General features: G+C 36.2%; 1 protein-coding gene across 5 annotated transcripts in view; it reads left to right on the forward strand.

The window, feature by feature from the left end:
- Positions 1–27992, forward strand: part of LOC145680542 (uncharacterized) — a 410979-nt gene that overhangs the window by 352891 nt on the left and 30096 nt on the right. For all 5 annotated transcript variants that reach the window (XM_081751160.1, XM_081751162.1, XM_081751163.1 and 2 more), the window contains exons 3-4: positions 22486–22634; positions 27806–27977. In XM_081751160.1, coding sequence (XP_081607286.1) covers positions 22486–22634; positions 27806–27977 — 321 coding nt within the window. The remainder of the gene's footprint in view (positions 1–22485; positions 22635–27805; positions 27978–27992) is intronic.

A 27992-nucleotide genomic window follows, 5' to 3' on the forward strand; every position in this document is an offset into this window, starting at 1 on the left:
GAAAACTTGAGCAAATACTTAATTTCTTCTTTCACCAGCGGCGTGCCGTCAAGGGGACTAGGGGACTAGGCTAGTCCCCTGGAATTTTAATTAAAGTATTTGTGATAAATATATACCAAAGAAAACGAAAACATTTCTCTATTTTTGTAAAATAACACTATTTCAATTGTTCTGACACAACTATAGTCAGCGCCCGTGTGCTGGGTGCGATAGCGAAGTGGAGATCGGAAACGCTCGGGTTTTAATCGGCTTTTCTCGGGGAAGGGAACAGGGTCCAGTCAGCTAGTCCTCATATTATGTTGTCTAAGCTCTAAGCACGGGCGTTCTGTCGTAAGCGAATTTAATGCTCGTTTGCTTTTTACAGTTAATAGTTTTAACGCTATTAAATTTACAGTATTAATCTTGACACTTTAAGAAATCTAGTGAAGTGTGAACTTTTTAGATTATAAATATATTTTGAAAATGACTCAAAGAATAAAGTATGGAAGGGGACTCGTTTGAGAAACCGAGTCCCTTGCAGCAAAGCGATGGCGCAAGCAGTGATATTACTTCAATTGGTATAGGGGACAGTAGGGGTGGGGATCGGCTGTTTCAGTCTTGTATTCTGAACCATTGGATTCCTTAACTTTCAAGAAATGCAACAAATAATAACCAGTGGTAGAACAACTTGAAGCATTTCCATTTAGACAAAAATGAAAGATTATATACATAATATCAATACGGATTATTTTGCTTCTTCAAAATAGCCAACTGCATGTAAGACAAGAAAAACTGTATTGCTGGCCTTGTATTCTGTTCCACATAGAAAAGGACGTGTGGAATAATGATGGCTTTTGTGACATGAACAATTTTCACAAACCCAAGTTCCGGCAAGAAAAATGTTATTCACACCTGTCCACAATAACTAAATTGAAAACTTTCAGGAAACCAGAATTGATTTTTAATTGAGCAAGCGATGCAGAAGTTGATTCAAACCGAGAACTAATGAACGGATTGATTTATTCCTCTTGTTTTATGGCTAAACAAGAGCTATAACAAATAGGAAGATTCTGTCAATTAGGGAAATTATAGTGAAGTAATTCAGTTACTTTATAAGTACGACACTAAATGGACTTGCAGGGGCGCCTGAAGAAAATTTTCTAGGGAGGGGCCCATCTCCATGGTTGCTATGTGCATCTGGTATTTCTGGTATTTATTATACGTGGTTTGCTATATTACGTATACATTTTCGTGAGCCAGAGGAAGTTCCGGGCCCCACCCTGCCCTCTCGTTCGGGCGCCCATGTTGACTTGTCATCTTCACAGCATGGGAGTGTTTAAAGGAACGTCCAACAGAATTCAGAATTATATTATTAAATGTATTGGTGAGTAATTCTGGATAAAATTAAGTCAGAAATAAACAATACACTTCTTACAGCAATAATGTTGGACAAAACTACGGACATTGCAAAGATCTCTCAACATTCAATCGGTACGTGAAAGATTTATTTGTTTTGCTGAACTTTGTGGTGGACAAACACCGTGTGCGTGGGTTTTCTCGGGGTTCCCCCGTTTCCTCCCACTTTCTTCACTCCACCATTTCATTCATTACTCATTATCACCGTCTCCTTTAGCCTAGCCGGCATAACCGTGGGACGTAAAACTCAAAGATTTCATTTCATTTTTCATTTATTTGTTTTGCAGATGTTACTACTAAAAAAAAGCAGTGATTGCACTGCGACTGCTCTAAGTGAGCATGCTTTCCAAATTCTCTCTCATTTTAATTGTAAGCAAAAGCTTGTAGCACTAGGCTATGGATGGAGCTGCCACATTTTCTGGATATTTGAACGGTTTACAATCTTTTGTGAAAAGGTGTTTGAGTGCACTCACCATACACTGCTATCATCAGACTCAATCTCGTGGATGTAAAATATATTTTAGAATAAGTGGCATTCCAAATTTATTTTCATATTCATCGAAACGCTGTAACGCGCTTGCTGAATCAGAAGTAACTAAGCGATTTCCAACGGTTGCCACTATAAGATGGAATTACAATTCCAAAATTGTGAATGCAGTAAATGAAAATCAAATAGAAGTCTTACGGTGTTCTGAGAACATTGTAGAAGATTCAGATAATTGCGACACCGAAGCTTTCATGACTAGAAAAAAGAAAAAAATGTGAGTTATCATTGAAGGATTTCGATTTTGCATTTCTCCGCACGGATATACTATTCAACATTCTTTAAAGTAAAACCTTGGATGTGAAATATTACATCCAAAAAGTACAAAAGATGATGTCTCAACTTAGAAATGCAAGAAACGATTTTGAAGACTTATAGAAAAGTAGAATTGGATGACAACGGGAACCTTCTAATAAAAGACGTAAAGTAGATGACTGGACAGATTCAGAAATTAAATATGTGCGTATCTTCAATGACATTATTGATACTGTGATTTCAAGATCTCAGTGAGTTACAATTTCTTGCGCTGTTAGATTTAAAGAATTTTCAGTGCTTGAAATCTCGATTTCCTGATTGCTTGTTTTTGACCCTTAAATCAATTTACGGGAGTTTTTTTTTTTTTTTAATTTTAACAATTTGCGGAGTGAATTAATATAGGTTTACAGACTCTTAGATTTTTCAAATAAAACTGTGACTGAAATTATCCATTTCTTGAAAGAAAGAGGCTTGGTAGAAGAAGCGTTTACTGAAACATATACTATAAATTGTGTTATTTGGTGTCAACAATACTACTCAGGACCTCCACTCTACAGCACACATTCTCTTCGAACCTAGTCCCCTGTGAGAAAAGTCACGGCACGCCACTGTCTTTCACAGTTTCAAATCATTGATTAGAGAGCACTATAAAAAATCGAAAGTAAATCGAAGTAAACAGTGATTAATATAATATTCGCGTGTGTGCATAATTGCCAACAAAGCTATATCCTGCTGTACTATTTCTTACGAACTTCAGTACATTTTGTTGTAACTATTGTATTAGAAAACTGCCTTTTAAAATGCTAAATGCTGAAGTATGTAACTTAAATAATTAACTCAACTAAATACTAATATTAGTAATCATTAGGCGGAAGTAGTTTTGCTGAAAACTCTTTAATTTATTACACTTCAGATTAGTGTTGCCCACGAGAGGAGACAAAAGACACAGTACTTCCAATACAGATATACTGACCAGCCAAAATATGACCACCTACCCAATAATTGGTATGTCCACTTTCGACTCGCAAAACAGCAGCAGTGAGATTTGACATGGAAGCAATGAGGCCTTGGTAGGTGCCTAGAGGCGTCTTGACCTCATCTGCACACACAAATTAACTCCTGTAAGTTCCACGATAACTCAGATCTGACTGCAATGGCATTATACAAGTGTTCAATTTGGTTAAGAACGAGTGAGTTTGGAGGGCATTGCAACAATTGAAATTCGCCAATGTGCTTCTTGAACCATTGCAGCACAACATTGACCTGAAAGATGTCCTTGCCAGCAGGAAACATGCCCGACATGAAGAGGTGTACGTGATCAGAAAGGAACTGCCGATAGCGAGGAGTCGTCATGGTGCCCTCCACACACACTGGGTCCATGGATAGCATGTAAAGGTTCCTCAAATCATAATGGAGCTACTACTGACCTTTCGTCGTTCTACTGTGCACATCTCAAGCAGCTGTTTCCCTGGAAGATGATTGATTCTGATCCGGCCATCGATGCGATGAGGACATTATCGTGATTTAGCCGGCCATGCAATGTGCCAGTGCGACGTCGGTGATATGACAATGGGCCCCATCCAGTCGTAATCTATGATACCGTGCGATTAACATTGTTACACATATGGGACATCGGATGTGGAGCCTATATTCTACAGTGTACGGCAACTTGTTCTTTGTTTACTGTTAAATCTAGTGTTGTGCCAGTTTGCTCCATATCCTGTTGTACCACCCTCGAAAGTCTACGAGTCAGACATCCTTAATTAGATGTGGCCATCCCGCGGCATGTCGTGTGGTACTAGTTTCAGAATCCTTTTCCCACCTTTGGAAGACAACCACGGCAGCTCATGAAAAACCGATAAGTCGTGCTGTTTCCGAGATGCTCGTTCTCAGCTCTAGCAATCTCCTTCTGGGTCCTACCTAATTCCGATATATCGCTAGGCCTTCCCCATTCTACGTACAAGCATCACGCTGGCTGATCAAGTAAGATTTCAGTCACCGTCTAACTAGCGGTTTTGTTGAGCCCCGTCTCTCTTACATCTGTCCGACGACTTCGTTCAAGAAGTAGCTGGTGATTATAATGTTTCTGACTGGTCAGTGTACACTTGCCGGTCGAGGCAGCCTCCTCAAGTCTTGACTTTTAGGCATTACTTCTACAGATTCAAATTTTCAGTAATATTCTGTGTGCATCATAGGCTGACCACCATGCTCTGCTCTGTTGGCTTAGTATTTCCGCTGCCTTCAGATGGAAACACCAAAAAGAACTTCGTTGGCGATTGAGATTTATTATATTTCTTACTGGTAGCAGCAGATAAAATTTAAAAAAACAAAACATAAAAAATTGGACTATTTTGTATACAGATCCTTATCAATTCAATGGAAATACTTGCAATTGGAAACACTTCAGAATCTGGGTTAGAAATGGTCAGGCTGCGAGAGCAGCGACAGGCTGTTGGCGGTATGATAGGCCAAACTCTGTATTACGTGATAGTGTAAAATGACGACCTCTCTGATTTCCAGAAAGGACACATTGATGCTTGGCTATGTGATGCGAGCATGACAAGTTGCAAGTGTTGAGTGTGTCAGAGACAGTGTCCATGGTGATGACTGCCTATAAAACTCACGCCACAATCACACTGACGAAGAACAGTGGTCGGAAGAAAATCCTCACTGACAACCGAGCATTTGTTATGCCCCACAATTATTCTAGTTTGCTTGTTACAAAGGATTTTAATTCTACAATGTTTGCTGGAGGATAACCTGTACCAAACCATTCTTAATTGTGACGTAAACGCATGTAATTGTTGAAAATTATATTTTGGTGTCTGTTACTTCTCAAATGAATTTGATTGAAACATTATATCCAATAAATGTCCTGATAATGATGACTGTACACTAAAGAATGGACCATCTATAATTCACTATTATGACAACGCAACTGTACTATATATGGAATAGATTCATGATACAAAATACTCCAGATGAATGTCTACAGCAATAATTTTGATAATGTTGTACACCAAATCTAATTATTTACATTAAGAATAAAGTGTTATGTGCGACTGTCGAACAACTGTAACTTAGATTCTTAAATTTTATAAAATAGTTACAGTAAAATCTATATGGTTAGTTATTTCTCATACTTTAATAACTTATCAGTTATACATTCCGCATAAGAAGTCATGGTTGTTATTCCTTCCCGTGCAATGTGATTATGAAATCGTCGTGGTTACCTTTGTCATCTCATACCGCTCTTGGATCTTCTAAGAAGAGATTTCCACGTTTGTATACGTGGTGGCGGCACATAAAATATTTAAAACCTAGTCAGTACAAAAGTAATGCGTTACGAACTAAAACTTCTAATCAGTATAGGAAGTTGAAGCTTGTCATTACACAAGTAGTGCATCTCACATTACAGGGGATTGTTTTTGTCATTTAACCATTGTGCGACTGAGTAACTCAATCAGAATCTTCCGCAGCCTGTCTACAATTACAATCCTCTGCAAGTTACATCACATGGGCCTATGGGATCGTGTTGTACAAGCGAAACCGCTAAGGGCAATAAAGCTTTAACCTAACACGAATGGTATCGCTAACATGCAGCATGGACTCCTGAAGACCGTGCGACATGGTAGGATAAGTCATAGTTCACCTTAATTCAAACCACAGGCTGTTTTATGTGGCGGAACCGAAAGAAGAGTTTGATCGCCGGTCTCCGCCCATTCTGAAACAGTGGCCGCAATATCCTGTTTTTCAGTGGGTACTGTGCTGATGCTTACCGGCTTCGCCACTGCCTGTGATTGACTCTGTTTTATGGGACCATATGCATCCTATAATCCAAATGTTTCAAAAGTCATATTTTAGGATAATGTGTCTATTCACATAGTTGGATATGTGGAGTGGTTTGAGGAACATCCAGATTAAGTTGAACACAACCTTCGCCCGGCCAATCCCCCGACCTATACACAATTGAAGATCTGTGGCTGTATTTGTTTGAAAACATTAGATCGGGTTAGATTTCCGCCTCAACGTGCTCTCTCGGATTGAAGTGAATGATGCACTGACGTGAAGTGGTGTAATATTCCACTTGTTGCCATTCACGACCTCTATGGCTCCAGTCCACATCGCATCAGAGCTATTCTGCGGGCGAAATGTGACCCAACGCCATATTAATCCGACAAGTTGCACTGCCTTCAGATGGTACCATTAAGAGTCTTCACTACAGCGAAATTAAACTACCGCTAATTTTAGTTTTTCTGTAATATCTTCAAAACAAATGAAACTATTCGAAAAGCAGAAACGTAGTGAACTAGACATGCCTTTACCACAATTCACCTATCTGCTTTTAATGTGCTGCTATTTATACCCGCTAAATATATCGACAGTTGCAATCGAAAGCAGATAGATGAGTTGTGATAACGGTATCACATGCAAAATATTGTCTAGTGCACTACGTTTTTTGCTTTTCGAATATTTCTGTTTTGAAGATATTGCAGAAAACCTCTAAAATTAGCGGTAGTTTAATTTCGCTGTAGTGAAGACTCCTACATTTATTGTAGCTTTTTAAAAGAATCTTGTACGAAATTGCTGCTCAACGTGGATGTTACTCCTTAAAACAAGATTTTGTGCTGTTAGATTGGTAACTAAGAAATCTCATTCTTACTTTTTCAGCTTACAGGATGGGCCATTAATCACTTTGGTAAAAATAATTTGAAATGAATTATAAACTACCAAACTATGAAAGTATTACAAACTGTATAATTATATTAAGTAAAGTTAACATATTGTTACGATTAATATCATAACATATTGTTTAATTACGTACTCCTACTGTAGTCAATTGAGCACTGATAACTGCAACTCTAGTCAATTAGCACTGGGTAACTGCAGCTCTATTCAATTGAGAACTGGATAACTGCTAGTCTCAAGCCACTTATAGCCCACGCTCTGGCAGAGGGGAATCTAGAGAACTTCTTGAGAGGCGCAATTCTGGAAATAGAATATATATGTGGCTTGGATCTAAAAGGGCCAATGTCACTTTTTGGCAAAAATGAGATGTTCGTAAATTTTAACGCCTATAAATAAGATATTTTCTTATTGCAAGAAAGGCAAATGTTAATATGAATGGTATATATTCCAAACTATTTCGTGTTGACATTTGGTCTTCTTGCAGAAGAAAACCTTCATTTATAGGCGTTAAAATTGAACCTCTCATTTTTGCCAAAAAGTGACAGTGACCCTTTTAGATCCAAGCCACAGATTAATATATTATTGCCACCTTTGTACAGAAAATATACATAAAGTGTGTGTAAAATTTATCGTTTATTAACACACAGGCATAGTTTGGTTTAATCTGACAGGGGGTATTTTGAATACATTAAATACAGTGAAAATAAATTTAATAAGACTGAGAATAAAAGGGAGTGTTTGCTTTTCATATGGAGTTTGTTTCTTGTTCCCTCATAACTTCTGCTCTATAAATAAAACGGACGGAACAAACATTAAATTGTTCAGCTGCAGTGTTTTCTCCAAGCACACAACTTGAAGATTTCTCCGTAGTGCACGAACTCATGTTCTAACAGAATATCTGAAGCTCAGAATAAAATGTTTATCGAATGAAGAGCAAGATGCAATTGAAATTTTATACCAAAAAAAAAAAAATAGTTTTGTATCTGTTTTTTGGTTTATGGTATTTTTTTCTTGCCTTCCATTTTGAATTTAGGCAAACAGAAAAATGCATACGACAAGACGCATACCTTACAACACTAAGTAGGGATAGTCAACCAACATGACTCTTGTGATGTGGTACTATGTATAACTTGCTGACAAAAAAACAGTGCCAGTTTGATGGACTGAATATAGGACTGACAAGTATTTAATATTGTAAACGCACTTTCTTAATTGTAGAATCCACCAGGTAAACTAAGTTGTTGCACTTGAATAAGAAAATGACAATATATATATATATATATATATATATATATATATATATATATATATATATATATATATATATATATATATATATATATATATATATATATATATATATATATATATATATATAATTTCTTAAAGCACTTTACGGCCGAAAAACGTTTTTTAAAACTACTTTTGTTATCTCTAAGATATTGAAATCACTTGCCCGGAAGACAGCTATCTAGCGTAGAATTATTAGGCCTAAACATTGCTTCAGCGTGTTAATTCCTTTCCCTTCCGGTTCAGAAAGACACACAGAAATTAAAAAAAATAAAGACCTAGATTTGAAAGATAAAGAATTACATTTGAAGGTAGCTTAATTGTCCAGATATTCGGTTATACGTATTAATGTCCTCAGACATGTAATACACTGTATTTGCTTTGTGACTTAACTCTTAAACCACCCAGCCAATCTCGATCAAATTTCCATCATAGATGAGGTTCGGGCCTGGGATAGTTTTCATCATTTCACTTTGACGGTGCAACTTGGGGGAGGTGTATATATAAAAATTATGGGGAAATTACCGATATTAGTGTTGCATACATAGTTTTCGGGGTCGCTGAGATGAACAGTAGCACTTCCGATGCCGTTTTAATCCAAATCCAGCCCACAATAGTAATATTTAATTTTTATTTATATAGATTATTTATTATTTTCTGTATTTTCTGATTTTGCATTATATTTTCTTTGTTTCTATCGATTTGAGAACGTTTCAGTAAATAGTTTAAAAAAAAAAAAAAGATTAACCGAACATATTACTTAATTTTCTTATTTTAATCCAGCGAAGCGGCTAGTTGACGCTAGGATAACAATAATATTTAGAAATATAAATATATTGGGCTTTTGTGCTTTAACGATCGAGGATTGTAACAGAAAAGCTAACAGACTAAGTACAACAGGAGTTAAATTATGGATTCTGAATAACTACGAACATGAGGTATCAACATAAGGTAATTCTAAAATAAAGGTGTCATTATATCGAAAACCATAACTTTGCACATCAAACAAAGCAGTTGAGCCATTAAGAAATATATCAAGTTGGCCAATGTAGATGAAAGCTTAGTACTGTATTGCGTTTCTGTGCCTAATATTGTTCTAAAAACATGCTAACACTGAACTTTCTATTCTAATTAGTAATGTCTTTGCACATCACATTCAATTTCGATGAAGGCTATTCGTGTGTACTGAAAAGAAGTGCATGACGATTCGTAGTGAAAGCCATGATTGTCTTGTCTGTAGGCTATATTCATTGTGTGTACTTAAGGATGTCTGTCTGAAAATCAAATGAAAAGCCTACTTCAATATTGTTCATGAAACTGAAGTGAACTATATATACAAGGGCGCCCATGTTGTGGTTTCCAAGAGGGGGCCAGTATAAGCGACGTTTCAAATATAGGTTCAAATTTTGCTGTAATTAATGTAAAAATTCTGTTGGGTTTTCGATATTCTGAAGTATAATTTCCTCTAGGGGGCGAGCGCCCCATCTTGCCCCCTGATGGGCGCCCTTTATATATTGTAATGATTTTGGTAGTTAATAATGGTTTGAGATTTATTTATTTTTTTTTACCAATTTTATTATAAAATTAATAAAAAATCTCAAACCATTATTAACTCTACCAAAATCATTACATGGTGATAGGCACCGGAGTATATTATATATATAATATGTAGTGTTCTAAAATTTAATTGGCAGGCTTATAATTGCCACAAAGCAAATACATTAATAACTGTCTTGGGCTAATATCGTGACATGACACACTACACGTCGTTACAGACTGATATATACCATCAGTTAACCTTGCTGAACCTTTTTAATACTTGCGCGCAACTCGTCTAATAACCAAACTTGCATGGAAGTAGATTGAGTTGTTCCGTACCTGCATAAAATATTTTCGTGCACATACCTTTTGGTTTTCCGAGTTACTGAATGTCAAAATTTTGGTTTGGACTTGGTCAAATTTTCATAAAAATACATGAAATAAAAAATGCTAACACACTAGAACCCCGATAAACTGGAATTTGCTTAATTCGGACAGGCAAAATAATAAATAAATAAATAAATAAACAGGATACAAAGTTTTAAATATAGCGAGAGACCGTCAATAATATCCCTCGCATCTCCATGATTAAGAATGTACTGTATTAGCGCATTATTAGTTACTTCAATGTAGTACGTACAGTTGGTAGTATACTACAGTGTAGTAGTAGTAGTAGTACGTGTATGTCCTGTAAGTGCATCATAATAAATTTGTTTGTTGCTATAAATAGTATAAATCCATCTTCTATTGTTTGTCACGTTATTTCAGTCAATCCAGACTTCCGTTAATCCGATGAACTTATTCCCCAATTAGTTCGGGTTAACAAGGTATAAGTACTAATACCTTTACTACTACTACTACTACTACTACTATCACTATTAAATGAAAGTGTCTGACATCTGGTTGTCACAGAAAGGAATCACCTAGATCCACATTCACCAGATCTACAAGGTGACCATTAGACAATGCAACCCGGAGTTTAGGATATTACAACTGTTGAACCTGAAACGATACACAAATAATGGTTATACCAAAATGAAGCTTTGTTCATGTACATATTTTTAAACTAGGAAGCAACGATTGAAGTACACTAGGAACCGAACGGTGTTGCCAGATATAACCGAAGGTGTTTTTTTTTTTTTTTTTTTTGCAAAACGTAAATTGACTCATAACTCCATACCTTATGGGTGTTCTGACGTTAATTTTTAGTTTTAGTTGGAGTAGCTTGCAAACTATGGAGCAAGGAAAGAATTTTTCATTTCCACTAATAACTAATCGGATGGGACTTCTGTAAGGGGGAACTAAGGAAATCGAAGTTTTCATAAATGAACACTCTGAATTTGCAACACTTATGATGTTTCAGTGCATCAAAAGGCGTGTTAAGAAACTGTCTACATTGTGCAAATCCTGAAAACAACGAGAAAGAAACTTTGAAATTACCATGACAAAACTTTTACTTAATGCACCCAGCAACACTGCTATTCATTTCTAAGGAGCTAGACGTATAGCTACAAGAACAATTTTCGAACCATACAAAATCTGGAAACGAACATTCGCAATGCCATTGAGAACATTAACACTTCTTCCCTTCGTAAAGGTGATGTCAACATTTTTGAAACGTGCGAACCAGTCTTTGAATCAAAACAAGGGGCACTTCCGGTATCTGCTATATAATAGAGCTCATTTCGTGATAATAGCACTGTTGCCGGGCGCATATAAGTAAACGTTTTATCATGATAATTTCAAAATTTGTTTTTCGTTTTCAGGGATTGCATAATGTAGATAGATCCTTAACACACCTTTTGATGCACTGAAACATCAGCAGTGTTGCAAATTCAGTGTTAATTTATGAAAACTACGATTTCCCTAGTTCCTTTTTATAGAGGCCCCATCCGATTAGTTATTGGTGAATATGAAAAATTATTTTTTCTACTCCATAGTTTCCAAGCTACTCCAATTAAACGAACTGAAATTTAACAGAACATCCATACGTATGAATTCTGAGTAAACTTACGTGTGTTGCAAATAATAATAATAATAATAATTTAAACCGGTTACATTTGGCAACACTGTGTGGTTCCTAGTGTACTTCAATCGTTCTTCCTAGTGTAAACATATATACATGAACAAGATTTCAGTTTGGTATAGCCATTTTTGTGTATCGTTTCAGGTTCAAAAATTGTACTATCGTACACTCCGGGTTGCATTGTATATTGGACACGATAATTGCGTACGAAGCTGTTTTTTTTTTTTCATTTTCGACATTGGGGGATTGGCGTGGTGGTCAATGCATGCATGTTTGTGGCTGTTTCTGAGAATACTTGGTCTGTATGCAGCCAGCAATAGCTTGTTTATGCTGGCTCATCTACATAAAAGAATATGGGCGTTGCTCAATATTAGCGCAAGTTTAGAAGAATTGAACGAATCGCTAAGCTGATTAGTGAGAGTTATGATGACATTTAAGTTTGCGCAAGATACCTCTTATAACCCGTAGGATGGTGGAAAGGAAGCAGATGTGTAAAAAAAAAAAAAAAAAAAAAAAAAAAAAAAAAAAAAAAAAACCTATCAATATTAGTGTTGAATCTGTAGTTTACGGTATCGCTGAGATGATGGGTGTACCTTTCCGATGACATTTAAGTGCAAGTTTAGGCAAAAAGAGGCATGCCAGGTGGCTCGGGAACCGACAGGGCAATGGAGACGATATTGTCCATTGTTATTAACTTTACTCATTTTCATCAGAGGCGGTAATGTCTTTATGTCGACAGGGGCAAGACCAAAAGCATTGCTCTTTGTTGTTTCATTTACATTGAACAGAGGCAACACCGTATACTTAATTATTTATATATTTCACTAATTAGTTTACTTTAAGATATTTTGCATAAACCTTATCCATCCCGTGCGAAGAACGGACATTTCAGCTGCCTCGAGAATTGATATGGACATAGGCATTGACATTTCTTTACTTTCAAGTTATCCGTATACGTTATTATTCCCGTAAGAGCTGGTATTTCAGCTAGTTTAGAATAAGAATGTGGGGGAGGGATGGATGAGACAAGTTTGTTAAAAATTCGATGTTAAACATTAGCTTGTTACATGTTAAATAAACGCAGTATCTACTTATAATAAAGATTTACAACAAGCAGTGAAGGATTATTTTTATCGCACGAACTGAAAAACTCATTTTTCATATTCCCTAGTTTTCTTCCCTTCATACAGTCTATCACGTCCATCAAATACATTTCAGAAAGCTTATAATTACTTTTTTTTTCCTTTAACTTATCTCAGTTTTTAATTTCTTGATGCGTACTATTTTCAACATTTTTTCATAAGTAATACTTAATTTTCTGTCCTTACTTTCGAAGTCTCTAGTCCTCGTAATTTTTTTTGTAATGCCCATACAATACTTCGCTAGAAATCTTCCATAGTTTTTTTTTTTTAACTTATTATTCAGCGACAAAGAAAATAGGCCTTTTTTTCTCCTAAAGGCTTCTTTCATTACTTTTATGTCCAGTTCTCATTTGGTGCTATATTCTTTGATAGCATTTCTGTGGAACTGCCGATATTTAATGTACACTCATGTCCAAAAATCCAAAATGATTGTCGCATATCTATAACTGTCTTCTTGTAAGAATATAATTTGATAATGATTTTGTAGGGAACTTTTAATACTGATACTATGTGTATAATCGGGAAATGTATATTTGCGCTAAATTTCATAGGAAAAGAATTATAAATACGAAAATTAGAATGAGTAAAACAAAATGTTGCTAAATGGACAAAGTTTTATTTTCGTTTTATTATTTACTGCTCTTTTGACATGAAATTTGCCACATACATGTCGTTGCCAGTTATACACATACTAACATAAGAAATATCGGGCGAATTCATTATTAAATTATATTTCTACAACAAAATATTTATAGACATGCGACAATTTTAGACATGAGTGTACGTGCGTTATGAAGTAAAGCAGTAACGTACTGCGCCAGCAGTATCTCACACAATCAACACGTCCTTCGGCGTGGGAGACCCTGGTTCGATTCCCAGTGGGAGCTAATCTTGTTTGGATTCTATGTTGAAACTGTAGGTCTGTCTCATGTGGCCTCGATGCTGAAAGGAGCGTCAAATACCTAATAAACGAACAATAATAACACAAAGGAAAGCATTGTTCCATACCGTGTCATGCAATCCTATACTCTTGCATTGGCACGTGTACCATGTAATTACATTTCCTGTAACAGTAGACATTAAGTCTAAAATTTCAATGGTAAATAAGTTATGTTGCCCTTCCTCAAGAACACCATTAACATTACGATGTATCTTTATTTGTAAATTTGTAAATAGTACCCGTATCACTGTAAATTTTGGACTTCGTCACGTTTCGTACTCTAGTTGCAAGCGATCAAACATCAGGTGAACGCATAAGAGCCTTGTGTTTGATGAGAGATTCCGGAAACTACTAATTTTCCACCACGTTAAGTCAGTTCCATTAATGTGTGCATTAGAGAGAGAAGGAAAACACTAAATATACAGACCTAGCTTTTCCCTTTACATTTTATCTGAACATTCTTTTTTAACTATTTGAATTTGAGAACACTTTCAGGACATAAAAGCAGAAATAAAAGGGGCCTAAAATGACTATAATTTGTAAGCGGTAAAATGGGAAGGTGCAAAACATTACACATTTTCCGCACTTATTACCAAAGGAAAAAAAAATATATAAAAATAGATATGCATTAAGCGTGTCGTGAAAGTGTTGCACAAGAAACCTTGAATTTCGTGCGTAAATAAGGTTCGTGATTCCAATACCTGCGTAAGACATAATTTGGAGTTGATCCGTTAATTAGTTGCACGAGTGTCAGTAACCCTGATTGCATATGCATGATGTATTTTGTCCCTCCTCCTTTCCTAATGTAAGACTAACAAAGAAAAAGAAATTAAGCTACCTCTGGTAATTAATACTTTATTTTTTTAATGATGGCGGTTTTTCGTGTTCGCAAAGTAAAGGAAAGTGAAATTAGAGATAACTGAAAAATGTTTAGATATTTTGATAACGCTAAAATTCTAACATAAGTATATAATTTAACATAGCTTCTCCAGTAGAAACCAGCGGCGCAAATCTGTCTTCAACATTGGGAGGGACAGGTAAGACCGTTCCTATAACATACAGTAAAGTGATGCCCAAAATATTTATGAAGTTCAAAAACTATGATTTGGAGGATTAGGGAAGCAGAGACAAGGGCGCTGATTTCTCTAACTTTGGGGGGTCCATTCGGATGCAGGAGGCATATAATGAGGATTTTAAGACAAATTGAGTTCAAATTATGCCAAATACTGCATATTCATAAATATAATCCGGGATCCCACATGAGGTTTGAGGGGGGGCCGGGCCCCCCAGGATCGGCGCCCTTGAGCAGTTGCCTTCAACATTGGGAGGAGGGCAGATTTGATACTTATTCTGAGGGAACATCAATTTAATCTCACTTTCCTGTGTGGCAATCGGACACAAACTATCACACTTCTCCCCAAAAAACACATTTCAAATCGGATTATTTAGGGGACAGTCCCCCCAGCTGCAAGGTTGGAGGGGATATGTCCCACTTTTCCCCCGGGATTTGCACCAGTGGTACAGTACAGACGCTGAGAGATTAAAATCTGTATGACGAATGGTTCACCGTTGCTGTGGAAATTATTCACGAGCAACATTCCTGAGTTCACAACGAATACAAACTGTACTTCAGAGTAAGCAATGGTCTAACTAAAATTGTGCAGTTTTCGCTAAGCCTGAAGTAGGAACAAACATGGAAATCTGTGGTTGCTCATATGAAAGTTTGTACATTGAACAATATGTTTAAAATTACCTTGTAAAATTGAAACATGGATTTTTCACAACCTTTTACTGTATTATGAAAATTTTTAAAACAATACAATGCTAAGACATACAAAATCCAGTAAGTAGTTAGGGGAAAATAAGTGGCTCAAGGTCCAGGCAATCAAGGGGAGGATCTCTGTAAAGCTTCAGGCAAGCTGTGTAAAAGTGGATTAAGAAGATTCTCTGCTCTAGGCAAGCAAAGAAAAGTCAGTCCCGCAAAGCTCCAGTCAATCTAGGCGGGAAAGAATACCACAAAGCTCCACGCTAGCTAGGTGGTTGCGGTTAAGATTTTTTCAAAGCTCTACACAAGCTAAGAAAGTGGTTTAATTCTCACAAAGCTCTAGGCAAGCTAAGAGGCTTAAGTTTGGTTAAAATCTCTGAGCTCCAGATAAAGAACCAGCCAAAACTGATATTAATTGAAGCGATCGTAGTTTTAGACCTCTTTTGAACAGCGATGACGCTGGCATTCTTCTAGTGCATGACCGAGTGATGACAGATTTCTGTTGTTTGCTTCATATAGTAAGTCGCTATATTTTTTTCTACACAGTAAACATTGACTCAATCTAAACAAAAAAGGAACATCTTATGTGAAAAGTGATCTGCCAAAACCATGTAGTCCATCTGGTGGAACGAAAAAGCCATTATAAACTTTGAGCTTTTCTCCAGGAATATGGTGATAAATGTTCCTCTCTATCGTGCTCCATACATAGACTTCAGATTGCTATTTCGAAAAAACAGCAGCAATACATTGAATGAGTCTCCTGGTTAACAACACAAGATATTACACCGCAACCGTGACGAAAGCATCTGTTATAACCTGGGAATGGAACTCTTACCATATCCGGCATATACCGTGTGCGTGGGTTTTCTCGGGGTTCTCCTGTTTCCTCCCACTTTCTTCATTCCACCATTTCATTCATTACTCATCATCAGTCTCCTTTAGCCTAACCGGCATAACCGTGGGACGTAAAACTCAGATTTCATTTCATTTCATATCCGGCATACTGCCCAGACCTTATCCCTTCCGATTGTCATTGTACGTGCATTATCAAACTCGTTGTATGGACATATTCTTCACCGATGACGTAGCACTGAACACGGTTCAATGCATCCTTCACCCGGAAATCTGTATGATTTTGCTATGAGGAGATCAAGAAACTTCTTCAGCAATTGGAAGCTCGTGGTTAATGGCCTTCCTTGTTTCGTGGTTAGTAACTGAATGGAATGGTTAAAAAACATAAAGATCTCAATTCACTTGCCACTAACATGAAGAGTATTGAATAATGGATATACTATATATACATAAATTTTTCATATCAGTGACACTAAGTTGTGATTTTTACTTATAACGGCAAAATCAGAATGCGAATATTCCTGTGATTCTTAGTTCATTGTAAATATTTCTATCAAACTAATTGTTAATTGTATTACAGAAGCAACAAAATGTTTAAAACAAAGAACAATAAACTGAGTACAATTTTATTTGTTCCGGAGTTCAATTAACAAATAAGATTTATCTTTTTTAATTTTAAATATATCTGGCTGGTAATTCCAAAGTTATAAACGTGTGCACGAGGTGGACGGGAAATGACCTAGTATTTTCGCATCATATAGATATCACCCAGTGGCGTATTTACGATTGTTTCGGGAGGGGCTTTGCTAACTTTCGGAGGGGGGCTTTGGCTGAAAATGTGAAAATTCTGCAAGATATTTAATATGCTTTACTATAGTAAGATTTCGGGGGGGGCTTAAGCCCGACCGCCCCCCCCTAAATACGCCACTGATATCACCATATTGAACAAATACATTTTTAAACAAGATCAATAATTTTTACTTTTTTAATCTGGAATAGGTCAGTGATAGTTTATCTGTTCTAATTCCAGGGGTATATGTACCTGTATGCTTATTTTGCTAATTTAATGCAAATACTTTTTTCTGGTTATAAACCTCTAATTCATGTTTGACACTAACACGTAAGAGGTATAAATACAAGAGACTTCCTAACGACGCCAGATTTTATTTCTTTGAAGGGGAGGAGGAATCGGAGGAGCAGTTTTTTTGGGGGGGCAATAGTTATTCTTGTGTATATTGAAAAGGATAATTTTATATTACTGGACCTACATTACATTGCAACATGTTTAGAGCAGGAGCGTCATTTCATATTTTGCTTGGGGGGGGGCAAAACCCCTTGATATAGGTAAAATTTCGCGTAATTGCACTGATTTACTATTTTATTCATAAAATCTATAGAAATCTCAAACTCAGGGGGGGCAATAGCCCCTCCCTGCCCCCTAAATGACGCCCCTGGTTTAGAGCGGGGGAGGCGCCCCCTTGTTCTCGCTCTAGCGTCGTCACTGCTTCCTACTCAATATTGTATAACGGGTACAAAAACACCTTTGCAGTGTAACGAACCAATCCAAATTTCTTACACTTAATCGTGACAAGTGACTTCCAGATTATAGGCTTCCCTTATGCTATGTGGATTGATAGCTTGGAGTGGGTTTGCCGTTAGGGTATTGGGAGAGAATACGGTACAATTTTATAAGAACACAATATCAGTTACAATGGACATCGTTGGATCGCTGAAGAACGAGTTCTCTATGTTCATACTTGTTACGAAACTGTCAGATATTAAAATGCAACAATTATTCAGACATTTCGTTGTTAGCTCCTTTGGCGTGGGAGATCCGGGTTAGATTCCCGGCGGGAGCTCATGTGGTTCGGATTCCATGTTAATCAGTAGGTTCCGTCTCATATAGCCTCGCTGCTGAAAGGGATGCTAAACTCAAAATCAACTCAATTCGTTGTTAGCTAACATTGCTCTAAAGGTTCATTGTAACTGTTATTGTTCTTATGAATGCCGTTCAAACTTTGGCGCCTACACAATATTCTTTCCAAATATCAGTCTGTTCCGCGCTACTCAGTATATACGTTCCGTTCCATTTTAACGTTTATTTTACTGAAAGGGAGCGTATTTCACGAAAAGCTAGGCTTTACTTTTCGTCAAATTAAGATCAAGGGTGAACTGATATTTTCTTTCATTTTTGAGCTCATTTAAAGCTAATTTACGAACTTATGTAAGGTTCTTGTAGTATTCAATAATAATAATAATAATAATAATAATAATAATAATAATAATAATAATAATAATAATAATAATAATAATAATAATAATAAGTACCGTGCCGTCGGAAGGAGGAGGGCGCGGGCACCGGGCGCGGAAGTAAGGGGGCGCAAAATTCGGGAGAAGAAAGGAAAAAGAGGAAAATTACTTGAAATATATGTATAGGGACGCCGTCGTATACTCTCGCCCCGGGCACTGATTTTCCACGGTACGGCACTGATACTAATAATTTGTTAGGATATATATATATATATATATATATATATATATAATCCTAATAAATCTTTCAGTATTTTTTTAACAATGGAACTGTGAAATAAACTATAGACTAGAATTTTAAGCTTATTCCTACTCCCGAAATGAAAAACAAAATCGTACTTCCTCGTCAAACAAAGCTCTTCACTCCATTAGTAATTCCTATATTATCTTTAACTACAAAACTTTGATGTTCATTAAGCCTGATTAAAAAAAAAAAAAAAAAAAAAAAAAACCTCTCCCAGACGACGACTGAGTCACTAGAACGTGAGTTACTCTCGGCTTTTGCATTTCTAGTCGCGTCCAACTGCAGACCAGACTGGATCGATAGATTTGATGCGACTGCAGGCACTTAAATAAAACTTACACATACAGCCACTAACACATCTCTCTTCTAGAATAAGGTCATGTGAATGTAACTTTTTTTCTCTTTCTTTCTTTACTGCTCTGATTTTACAATATTCAGAAGGAATTAGATCACTTGCTTCCCAAATCAATTGCATCATAGAAATTAATAGCGGTAATCAAGATTCCAAGGACTTTTTTTGTTAAATATATATCATGCCATATTTCGAAAAAGAAATCAAACTTTATACAAAAAATATATTGATTATGCATACTTTCGTGACTTATCATAAAAGTAGTACAATAATGAAAAAGGTCTCAGAGTGGAATCCACAGCAAAATTTTAATATTATGTAAAATATTAAAATTTGAAAAGCTTAACATTCCAATACTTATCCTATAAGAAATAGACAATTGCAATCGTGATATATTGTTTTGCGTCATATGAGGATTCACCTAAAATTTGCACAGTAAGTAAATCGGAAATGGAAGGATGCGCGGTTTTCACAGACATCAAGTGCATAAAAGGCTTAATATTTGTAGTCCATTACAAAACAAAACAAAAGCATAGTCAAATAAGATTTCGTAGAGAACAAAGTACTTTTTTTCTTTTTTAATGGAAAAAGGTTGAGACTGTCATATGTAAAGAAAAACACAAGTAGTGAGTGGAGTTTATTGCATACTTCTAGTCCAAATACATCAAGAGATCGTCGAAACAAATCAAGGATGAATGCTATTGCCCCATATAACCCGGGCCGAACTGTACCCCATTCCCTGATGTGGAGTCGGAGAAAGAGAGAGAGAGAGAGAGAGAGAGAGAGAAAGGCAGACATGTATATAAATATGGACCCCTTGATAATAGGACCAGGCGTATAAAATTTGATTACTCGCTGCGCTGTTGGACTATTTTTCCGCCTTAACTGCACAGGCCGCGAGTTTTGAAAACGCATTAGACTTATCCATAGAAATTATTTCAGAAAATAACCAGACTTCTCAAATTTAATACTCGCCTATCATTTTCTAAGAATTTGATTTTGAGCATTTTACATTATAAACATTTGATTATTGCTTCATCCAAAATCAACATTAAACAGGCTAACAGTACTTGCTGTTTCTCCTCGAATTATTTATTTCGTTGGTGTCACAAGCCAGTTCTTATATAGTTCGTATTCATAGCACTCTTGTTTTTTCATTTCAGTCCTAAAGTGATAGCTAGGCCGGTTTCAAAGTTCAATAACACGCGTATTTCTTTACAATGACACACAAGTTCTATTAAATGAAAGAAAAACTCAATTTTAGTAACTGGCAAAGCTGTTTAATTACGCATTCCGCTGCTAGGGAAACAGTAAAACAAGATGCCAGGAAACGAAGGTAGAACATCATTTTGTTGTCGAATTTCATGCAGAACCTTCTGTAAGTTAGTGCTTAACGAAGTTTCAGGTCAAAGTTTGGGTTAGATCCACCAAGCGGGCACTCAATTTGGAAGTGGTACAATTGAAAGAAAGTGGGTGTGAAATGGGGACATGGCTAGGAGTTGATGAGGAAAGAGTTAAGTGTGCGTGCGACTTTCGCCAGCTCACAAAAAAGCAACGGTTCGTGCAAGCAAAATTGAACATGAAGCAGACAACAGTGTGGAAAATATGCGAAAACATTTGAAATTTCAACCATACCGATTGACATTCTTGTAGGAGCAGCGTTACGTTGCAAAACTTTATAGAAAGAGATGGTTTCATTAAGTCAGTTGTGTTTAGTGATGAGGCTACCTTACATCTTTCTGGAAACAAAATGTAAGCTCTGGAGTTTAGAAAATCCCCATGGTTATGAAGAACATATCAGTGATTCCCCCAAGATGCAGTCATCCATTGCATGTTTTGTGCAGTCACCCATTAAAAAAAAAAAAAAAAAAGTGTATGGCCCTATATTTTTCAAGGAGGACACTAAATGTGGTTTCCTACCTTTACGTGCTGCAGACATTGCTTTTTCCGCAACTGGAAGAGAACATGGAAATTTTTATTTTCCAGCAGAACGAGGCACCCTCACACTGGCACCGGGATGTCAGGAGGGAACTCAACAGACGGTTATCAAATCAATGGATAGGACGAAGTAGTTATGAGGATCAGGTTCTGCTTTCTTATCCCCACTCTGACCACCAGATATCACACTGTGTGACTTTGTTTTGTGGGGTTGTGTGGGGAATAGCAGTTCCTGCGTAGTTGTTGCCTTAGTGACTGTGCAGAAATTGACGTTTGATATGGTTGTAAATTAAAATTCTCACGTAATGGATAACGTTTCTTGAAGTAATCTCCACTTTTCATGTAATTAAAGTCCAGGTTCACGACATAGGGAAATTGTAATAGACTTCGCACTATAGTACTCTACTTCCTATGCTAATGTGTAGGCTGTCATAAAAGAAAAAAAAGTCGACGTGACTTGAGTAACAAGGTTTCAGTGTGTGACTAGTAATTATTCTTCGAAATACAGACGCACAGTTAAGAGAATGATTTCTCAGGGTAGCTGATACGTTGTTCTTTCAACCGGGGAAATTTCCGAAGGATTGACAATAGTTCGTTTAAATACTCAAGGTGAGCAAATGCAATTGCGTATATAAAACATATGGAAACCATGCTCTAACTAAAATATTCAGTACTAGCAATATTAAATTCATCAAAGAACTACGTTTTGTGAGACGACTGCTGATTTTAGTTTCTCAAACATGTAAAATGTTGCTAACTTACTACATAAAAATATCTTACAGCCCATTAAATATTCACAAACACCGTACATATAAGAATGTTTTAGTACAAATAAATTGCGATTAGCAATATTGTCGACTGGTACCTGTCCATCTTGGCTTCACTTGGTGCGATGAAAATACAATTGGAATGAAAGATGCTTTGTTCTGTTGGCTATAATGACTAAAGGAAATTGGTTTCTCATCAATGTTCATCAACATACAGAAAGCTTTTTTTTCTTTCGTTTGAGGTTAAAAGTTACATTAAAATGGATTTTCCTTAAGTTGCCTTGTAGAGTCGGGGACAAAAGAACATACAGTATATAACCAAGGAACGATTATAAAGGCATAAATCAATAAGCCTCAATTTTCGCAGAGAGGCCTCAACTTTTAGAAACTCTTTCGCCAATAATTATCTAACTTCCTCTAAATTGGTTTCTTTACAGTACCTGACCAAACAGACTGCAGCACTCCGAGAAGTGAACGACTCTCGCTTGCGTATCTACGAACAATTAGAAGTGAGCATTCAAGATCTAGAAAGAACCAACCAACGATTAGCTACAGAAAATTCAACTGACAAAAAGAAAATAAAGAGGTGAGTAATGTTGTATTATTGTTCTTTGTCTGTAATTGGTATTGAGGTTGAAAAGGATATAAGAGTTTTTGATATTTTGGTTTTACGATCATTCATGCATAAGTATGAGTACAACCTAAACTAAAGTTTTGATCAGCACTAAAACTGTCAAAAGGGGATTAGAGCCATGTGTAGACCCTCAATGAATCAAATGTTGCTAGTATCGAATTCATTTGTTGTATTACTACATATATACAGAATCCGTGACAGCCTCGCTACTGATAACTTCTTAAAATGTACGAATGTATCATTTACTTGTACACTCATGTCCAAAATTATTGTCGCATGTCTATAAATATGTTGTTCTAGGAATATAATTTGATAACGAAATCACCCGGTATTTCTTATAATGTTAGTATGTGTATAATCGGCAAAGACATGTATGTATGTGGCAAATTTCATGTCAGAAGAGCAGTAAATAAGAACAATAAAACGAAAAAAACTTTCTTCTCCATTTAGCAAGATTTTGTTTTACTCATTCTAATTTTCGTATTTATAATTCTTTCCCTATGAAATTTACTACAAATATACATTTCCCGATTACACACACAGTATCAGTATTAGAAGTGCCCTGCAACATCATGATCAAATTATATTCTTACAAGAAGACAGTCATATATATGCGACAATCATTTTGTACATGAGTGTACATATTCAGTGTGGAGAGTACGGCCAGAGGAGCTTAAATATTGATCGAACAGGCTTCGGCTAGATTAGAGTTTGTTTTTTCGATCCGTTGTTCCGAGTATCAGTTATTCTGTCACCTTTTGCAGTTTTTCTTCAGACCCATCAGTCGGATGTCAGGAAGATATCTTCCCAGTATAGGCTCTGGTCGATTTCTTTCCTCTTGTTGGAATTTAGTTGATTGTTGGTAATTTTTGATGCAAATTGACCTAATATGTATCCGGAAATTGAAATTGTGCGTGGTAACATGTTGGCGAGTTTTGGGTGTATTATATGAATAACCACATTCTAATAAGTGTAAGAAACCAATTCTAGAACTTATCTCCTTATGTCTACATTTTATTAAATGTATTTCTCCGTTACTGAAGTCATTTGCCGCAAGTTGAAAAGATTTCATACACCAGTCCTTAACATCTTTGTATTGACGTCATAATTATCCGTTTTAATAGTGTAATATCCCACGTGGTACTGTATACAAACAATACTTTACGCGTGTTTACAAACACCACTACATGGTTTTACGTCGGGATACTACGCACCACGTGGATTCACTACGACCAACAGACGATGGACTTCTGGCTCTTCCTACGAAGCAGACGATTACATCGGAGTAGCAGCAGCACCGCCGCAGCCTGGAGGCCTATAAATTCGGCAGCAACCAGCAGACCAGTACATTTCACTGGTATCCCTCCTACTGTTTGCCACGGAACATTAGGAGTAACCTAACCCCAAGCCTCTAGTCTGTCACGGGACTCTTGGCTATTAATCTCATCCTGGCTTAGCCTGCTACAGGCTCTGTGACTACTAATCTCCTCACTGCTTGACACGGAGCTTTGGGGATTCTTATCGCCACTCTGCTTAGCCTGTCACGGGGCTCTGTGGAAATCCTGTCCGCGACTTTGCGGTCAAGGACTATCTATTTCTAACCTAATAATAAATTTAGAGGAGAATAACTTTAAATCTTTAAATACTGTTATTTAGTGAATTTTATAATAATAACCGATAGTGGGAGTCCATTCTGGACACTCATTTTGTCACCTTGCTTTACTTACAACCTATATGGGACAGTTTTACAATAGGTGCCTTTACCTCCTAAATTTTTATCCTTCTACCGTATCTTGTTACGTCCAGTGGCGTCGCCTTGTGCAGTTCACAAGAGCACGTGAACCGCCAAATATCGTGCGCTCTTTGTTACTCCTTAAGATAGTTAATAATATTTAGAATATTATTATATTGTAGTTTAGTTTCTACTCTCAGCTTACTTTACCCCTTGCGTATATGCATTCTATCATCACACCACGTTCACAGAGCAGCAAGCGTGATAGACTATTGTGTGAAGTACGGAAGGGAAGGGCGGGTAACTGAGAGGAAGAACTGCGGTCTCCTGACGTTCAAATAAAGATTTGCACGAGCAGCGTTGACAGCTATTGGTGACTAATTTCTAGTAATGTGGCGCTTTAAACGGGATTAAAGAGTGAACTGCAATTTAAAATAGAAAAATATAGTAGTATATAACTCATTCTTTCAATCAGTTATCTACATTTTTTATATCAATTTCTTGTAATGAAAATAAACTAATGGAATAAAATCACGGCTTTCCGCAGTCGTATCGAGGAGAATGGGAGGTTTAGAACCCTTTCCCAGAAATTCTTAAGTTAACGCAGAAGAAAATTAAATTTTAATTGATTTTCAAAACTTACTTTAAATATGTATAATCTCTGAGTTTTCTTTGAGCTACGGTTTTCCTGCCTGAATAAACTAAATATTTGTAAGAAAAGTAAATAACTTACTGTACTTGGTAACACTGCTACAGTTATAAATTTCACCTTCTGTATTGTGGGCACCTGAAGGAAATTTTGGAACTGATTTTTCTATTTCAACATTCATCTTAAACACATGCAAAATAGAAAAGGACGAAAATAAAATGAAATGAAATCTTTGAGTTTTACGTCCCACGGTTATGCCGGTTAGGCTAAAGGAGACGTTAGCCGTAACACTTCTGAAAAAAAATAAAAAGCTGAAAGGTTTTTTCTTTAGGAGGGGGTACGGAATTTACTTCGGACATTGTACTTTATGCGCAGAAACATTATTCTCTGTGTATTTCGAAGTAGCAAAAGTGAAAACGTTGTGTGGTGGTATTCTGTTTGACTTTTGTGTTAGCAAGAATTTATTATTTCTTTTCTGTAATTTCCGTCAGTTATGCACTGCTAGAATTTTTGGTGGGTATGCGTTCCACAGTTTTGAAAACTATAGCTTATATCCATCCTTATTCATCATTACATCTCTTAATTAATAAATATACGCTGAACTAAAAAAATAAATAAATAAATAAAAAATCTCGTATACCCATCTCGATAGGTTTGTAGTGTTAGGTTTTTTCCAAAATATTTTCTCAATACTAGTGACGCTAAGGCCTGTTCGATACGGAAGCATTTTTCGGAAGATTTCTTGCAAGAAAAATCTTTACCCTATTTTGTAGAGGATTCTGTTGAGCGATTGCAAACTACTGTATATCTTGTAGTACACTGACAGATTGTGAAAGTTTAGAAGGAAGTTAAACCAAATCGAACAAAGTTAACTATCATCTAGAGGTAGAAACTAAACTATGTCAAAATTTCAAAGTTAATTTAAAACAAAAAATGGTAGATACGTAGATTATAAAATGAAAATATTGTGTTTTGCTTTTCTCGGGTCTTATATGAAGGGAAATAGCTGTGGGCCTGAATTGTGTAATATATTTGCAACATCTGATTGAAAAAGCAAAGCAGTATGAAACTGTAATAAACACTCAATTATGCTAAATTTAACTATTATGAGCAGCAGTGGTGCACCCATACGGAGAATCTATCTGGTTCGGATCTCCCCTCAAAACTTAACTCTACATACGTTATACACTTTCATAATAAAACCATAATTGTTTAGTAGAGAAATGACTTATGTAACCTAAAGATCTTATGTTACACTTCATCTGAACTGTTTCTTTTCTTTAAAAAAAAAATCAAATTCTATTTTTTCTTAGAATATAGATGGCGAAACTTAACGATTACATATAGTTTCTCGGCTGTAGAATTATATAGAATCAATCGTATATAGATGTTGTGTCTTATAGTATTGAGCCCCTCTCCCGAACGTTGGACTCATCCAACAAAATTTTCTGGGTACGCGGCTGGAAAGTACGTCAAATATTCTTCGTTCGCATAATCATTTCTGTTAAGACCCATAATGATCTGGTAGAAAAAGAAGTCACATTCGCTCACTTTTGATTGATTGCATAAGTTTGAGGTGTTTGAATATGCCAGATGTCTTCATTAGGAGTCCCAAGATTCTAGTAGCTCTGGTGTTTTCCGTGGTTTGGTTGATTTCATGAAGTGTCCTGTCCTAATTTCTATAGAACGTAAATTCAAAATAAACAGTCATGAAGTGTATTGAGACAAAATTGCAAAAGTACTTGGACAAAGCGTTCGTAATTAAAGGTGCCTCTCTGCATCTATCATAATTTGATACATTGCATGTTTCGTGTATACTGTTAACAGTTAACAAAACAGCATACCTGGCAATTCAAATATACCAGATAGTAGACGTTTGCAATCTAATGGAGATTCCATTTAGTATATTGTCGTGAAATTGGTGGTGAGTCTGTAGAAAGAGAATGGCATACAACAAAATTAATGAAAATCGTAGTAAGTAATCAGACGTTGACTTCAGAAACTGAAAGTTGTTTTACCATATTAAAGACTGTAAAAGCATTTAAAGGAGTGCCGTAGCTCAAAATAGTCTGTGCATTAGCTATAGTATCAACAAAGGAAAAACATTTTAAAAAAACTAAACTTCAGAAGAGTTATTGACAAGTTGATTGCCGAGAAGAACATCAGAAGTGATTTAGAATGCTGAATGAATTTTAGAATTAAAAGTTTGTAACGGCTGTGAACTACCAAAAGTTGTCACGAGACGCCACTGGTTACGTCCCTCAGAGTTCCTTTTCAACCAAAGACCCAATCAATATTTCATCTTTTTTAATTACACCTAATAGTTCTCAACACTTTTTTATTGCTTTTCCCTTTGACCCAACTATTTTTTTTTTCTATTCTTCCCCACGCCCACATTTCGAAAGCTTAGTGTTTAGTTGCCTTTTGTAGTGTTCGGTTTTGGCCCGTAAAGTGCAAAACTCTACATGAAGCATTTGATCAGTCTGTTTGAAACTTATTATTTAAAGATATTTTTTTTCATCCTAAATCTTTCTTGTGCTCTTTGTATCCTTGTTTAATTTACGTGCTACTTAGCTACTGAAAGCTAGCCACCTATTATTTCATCTCTTACTTATATATTTGATACGAACTTAATACTAAATTTGACATACTTTAACTATATGGAAACTTGCACATTCATTGATCGTTCTTATTCTTAGTGAATGTTAAAAGTATTGTTTGTAATTTGATACTTTTTTCTAGTCTATGTACGAGCATAGATGCTTTGGAGTCAAAATGCGAGGAACTTCAGAGAACGCTGGACGAAATGCAAGTGGCCGAAAGACAGCGAAGGCGTCGGGAGAGACGTCGACTGGCTGTCAAAGAAGAACCCACACTTCGCAGGGTTATCAGCATGGAAAATGGGCTCTATCAGGTGAGATTTTTTTTT

Source organism: Thermobia domestica, chromosome 3 (genome assembly GCF_964235325.1).
Source record: "Thermobia domestica chromosome 3, izTheDome1.hap1.1, whole genome shotgun sequence".
NCBI lineage: Eukaryota > Metazoa > Arthropoda > Insecta > Zygentoma > Lepismatidae > Thermobia > Thermobia domestica.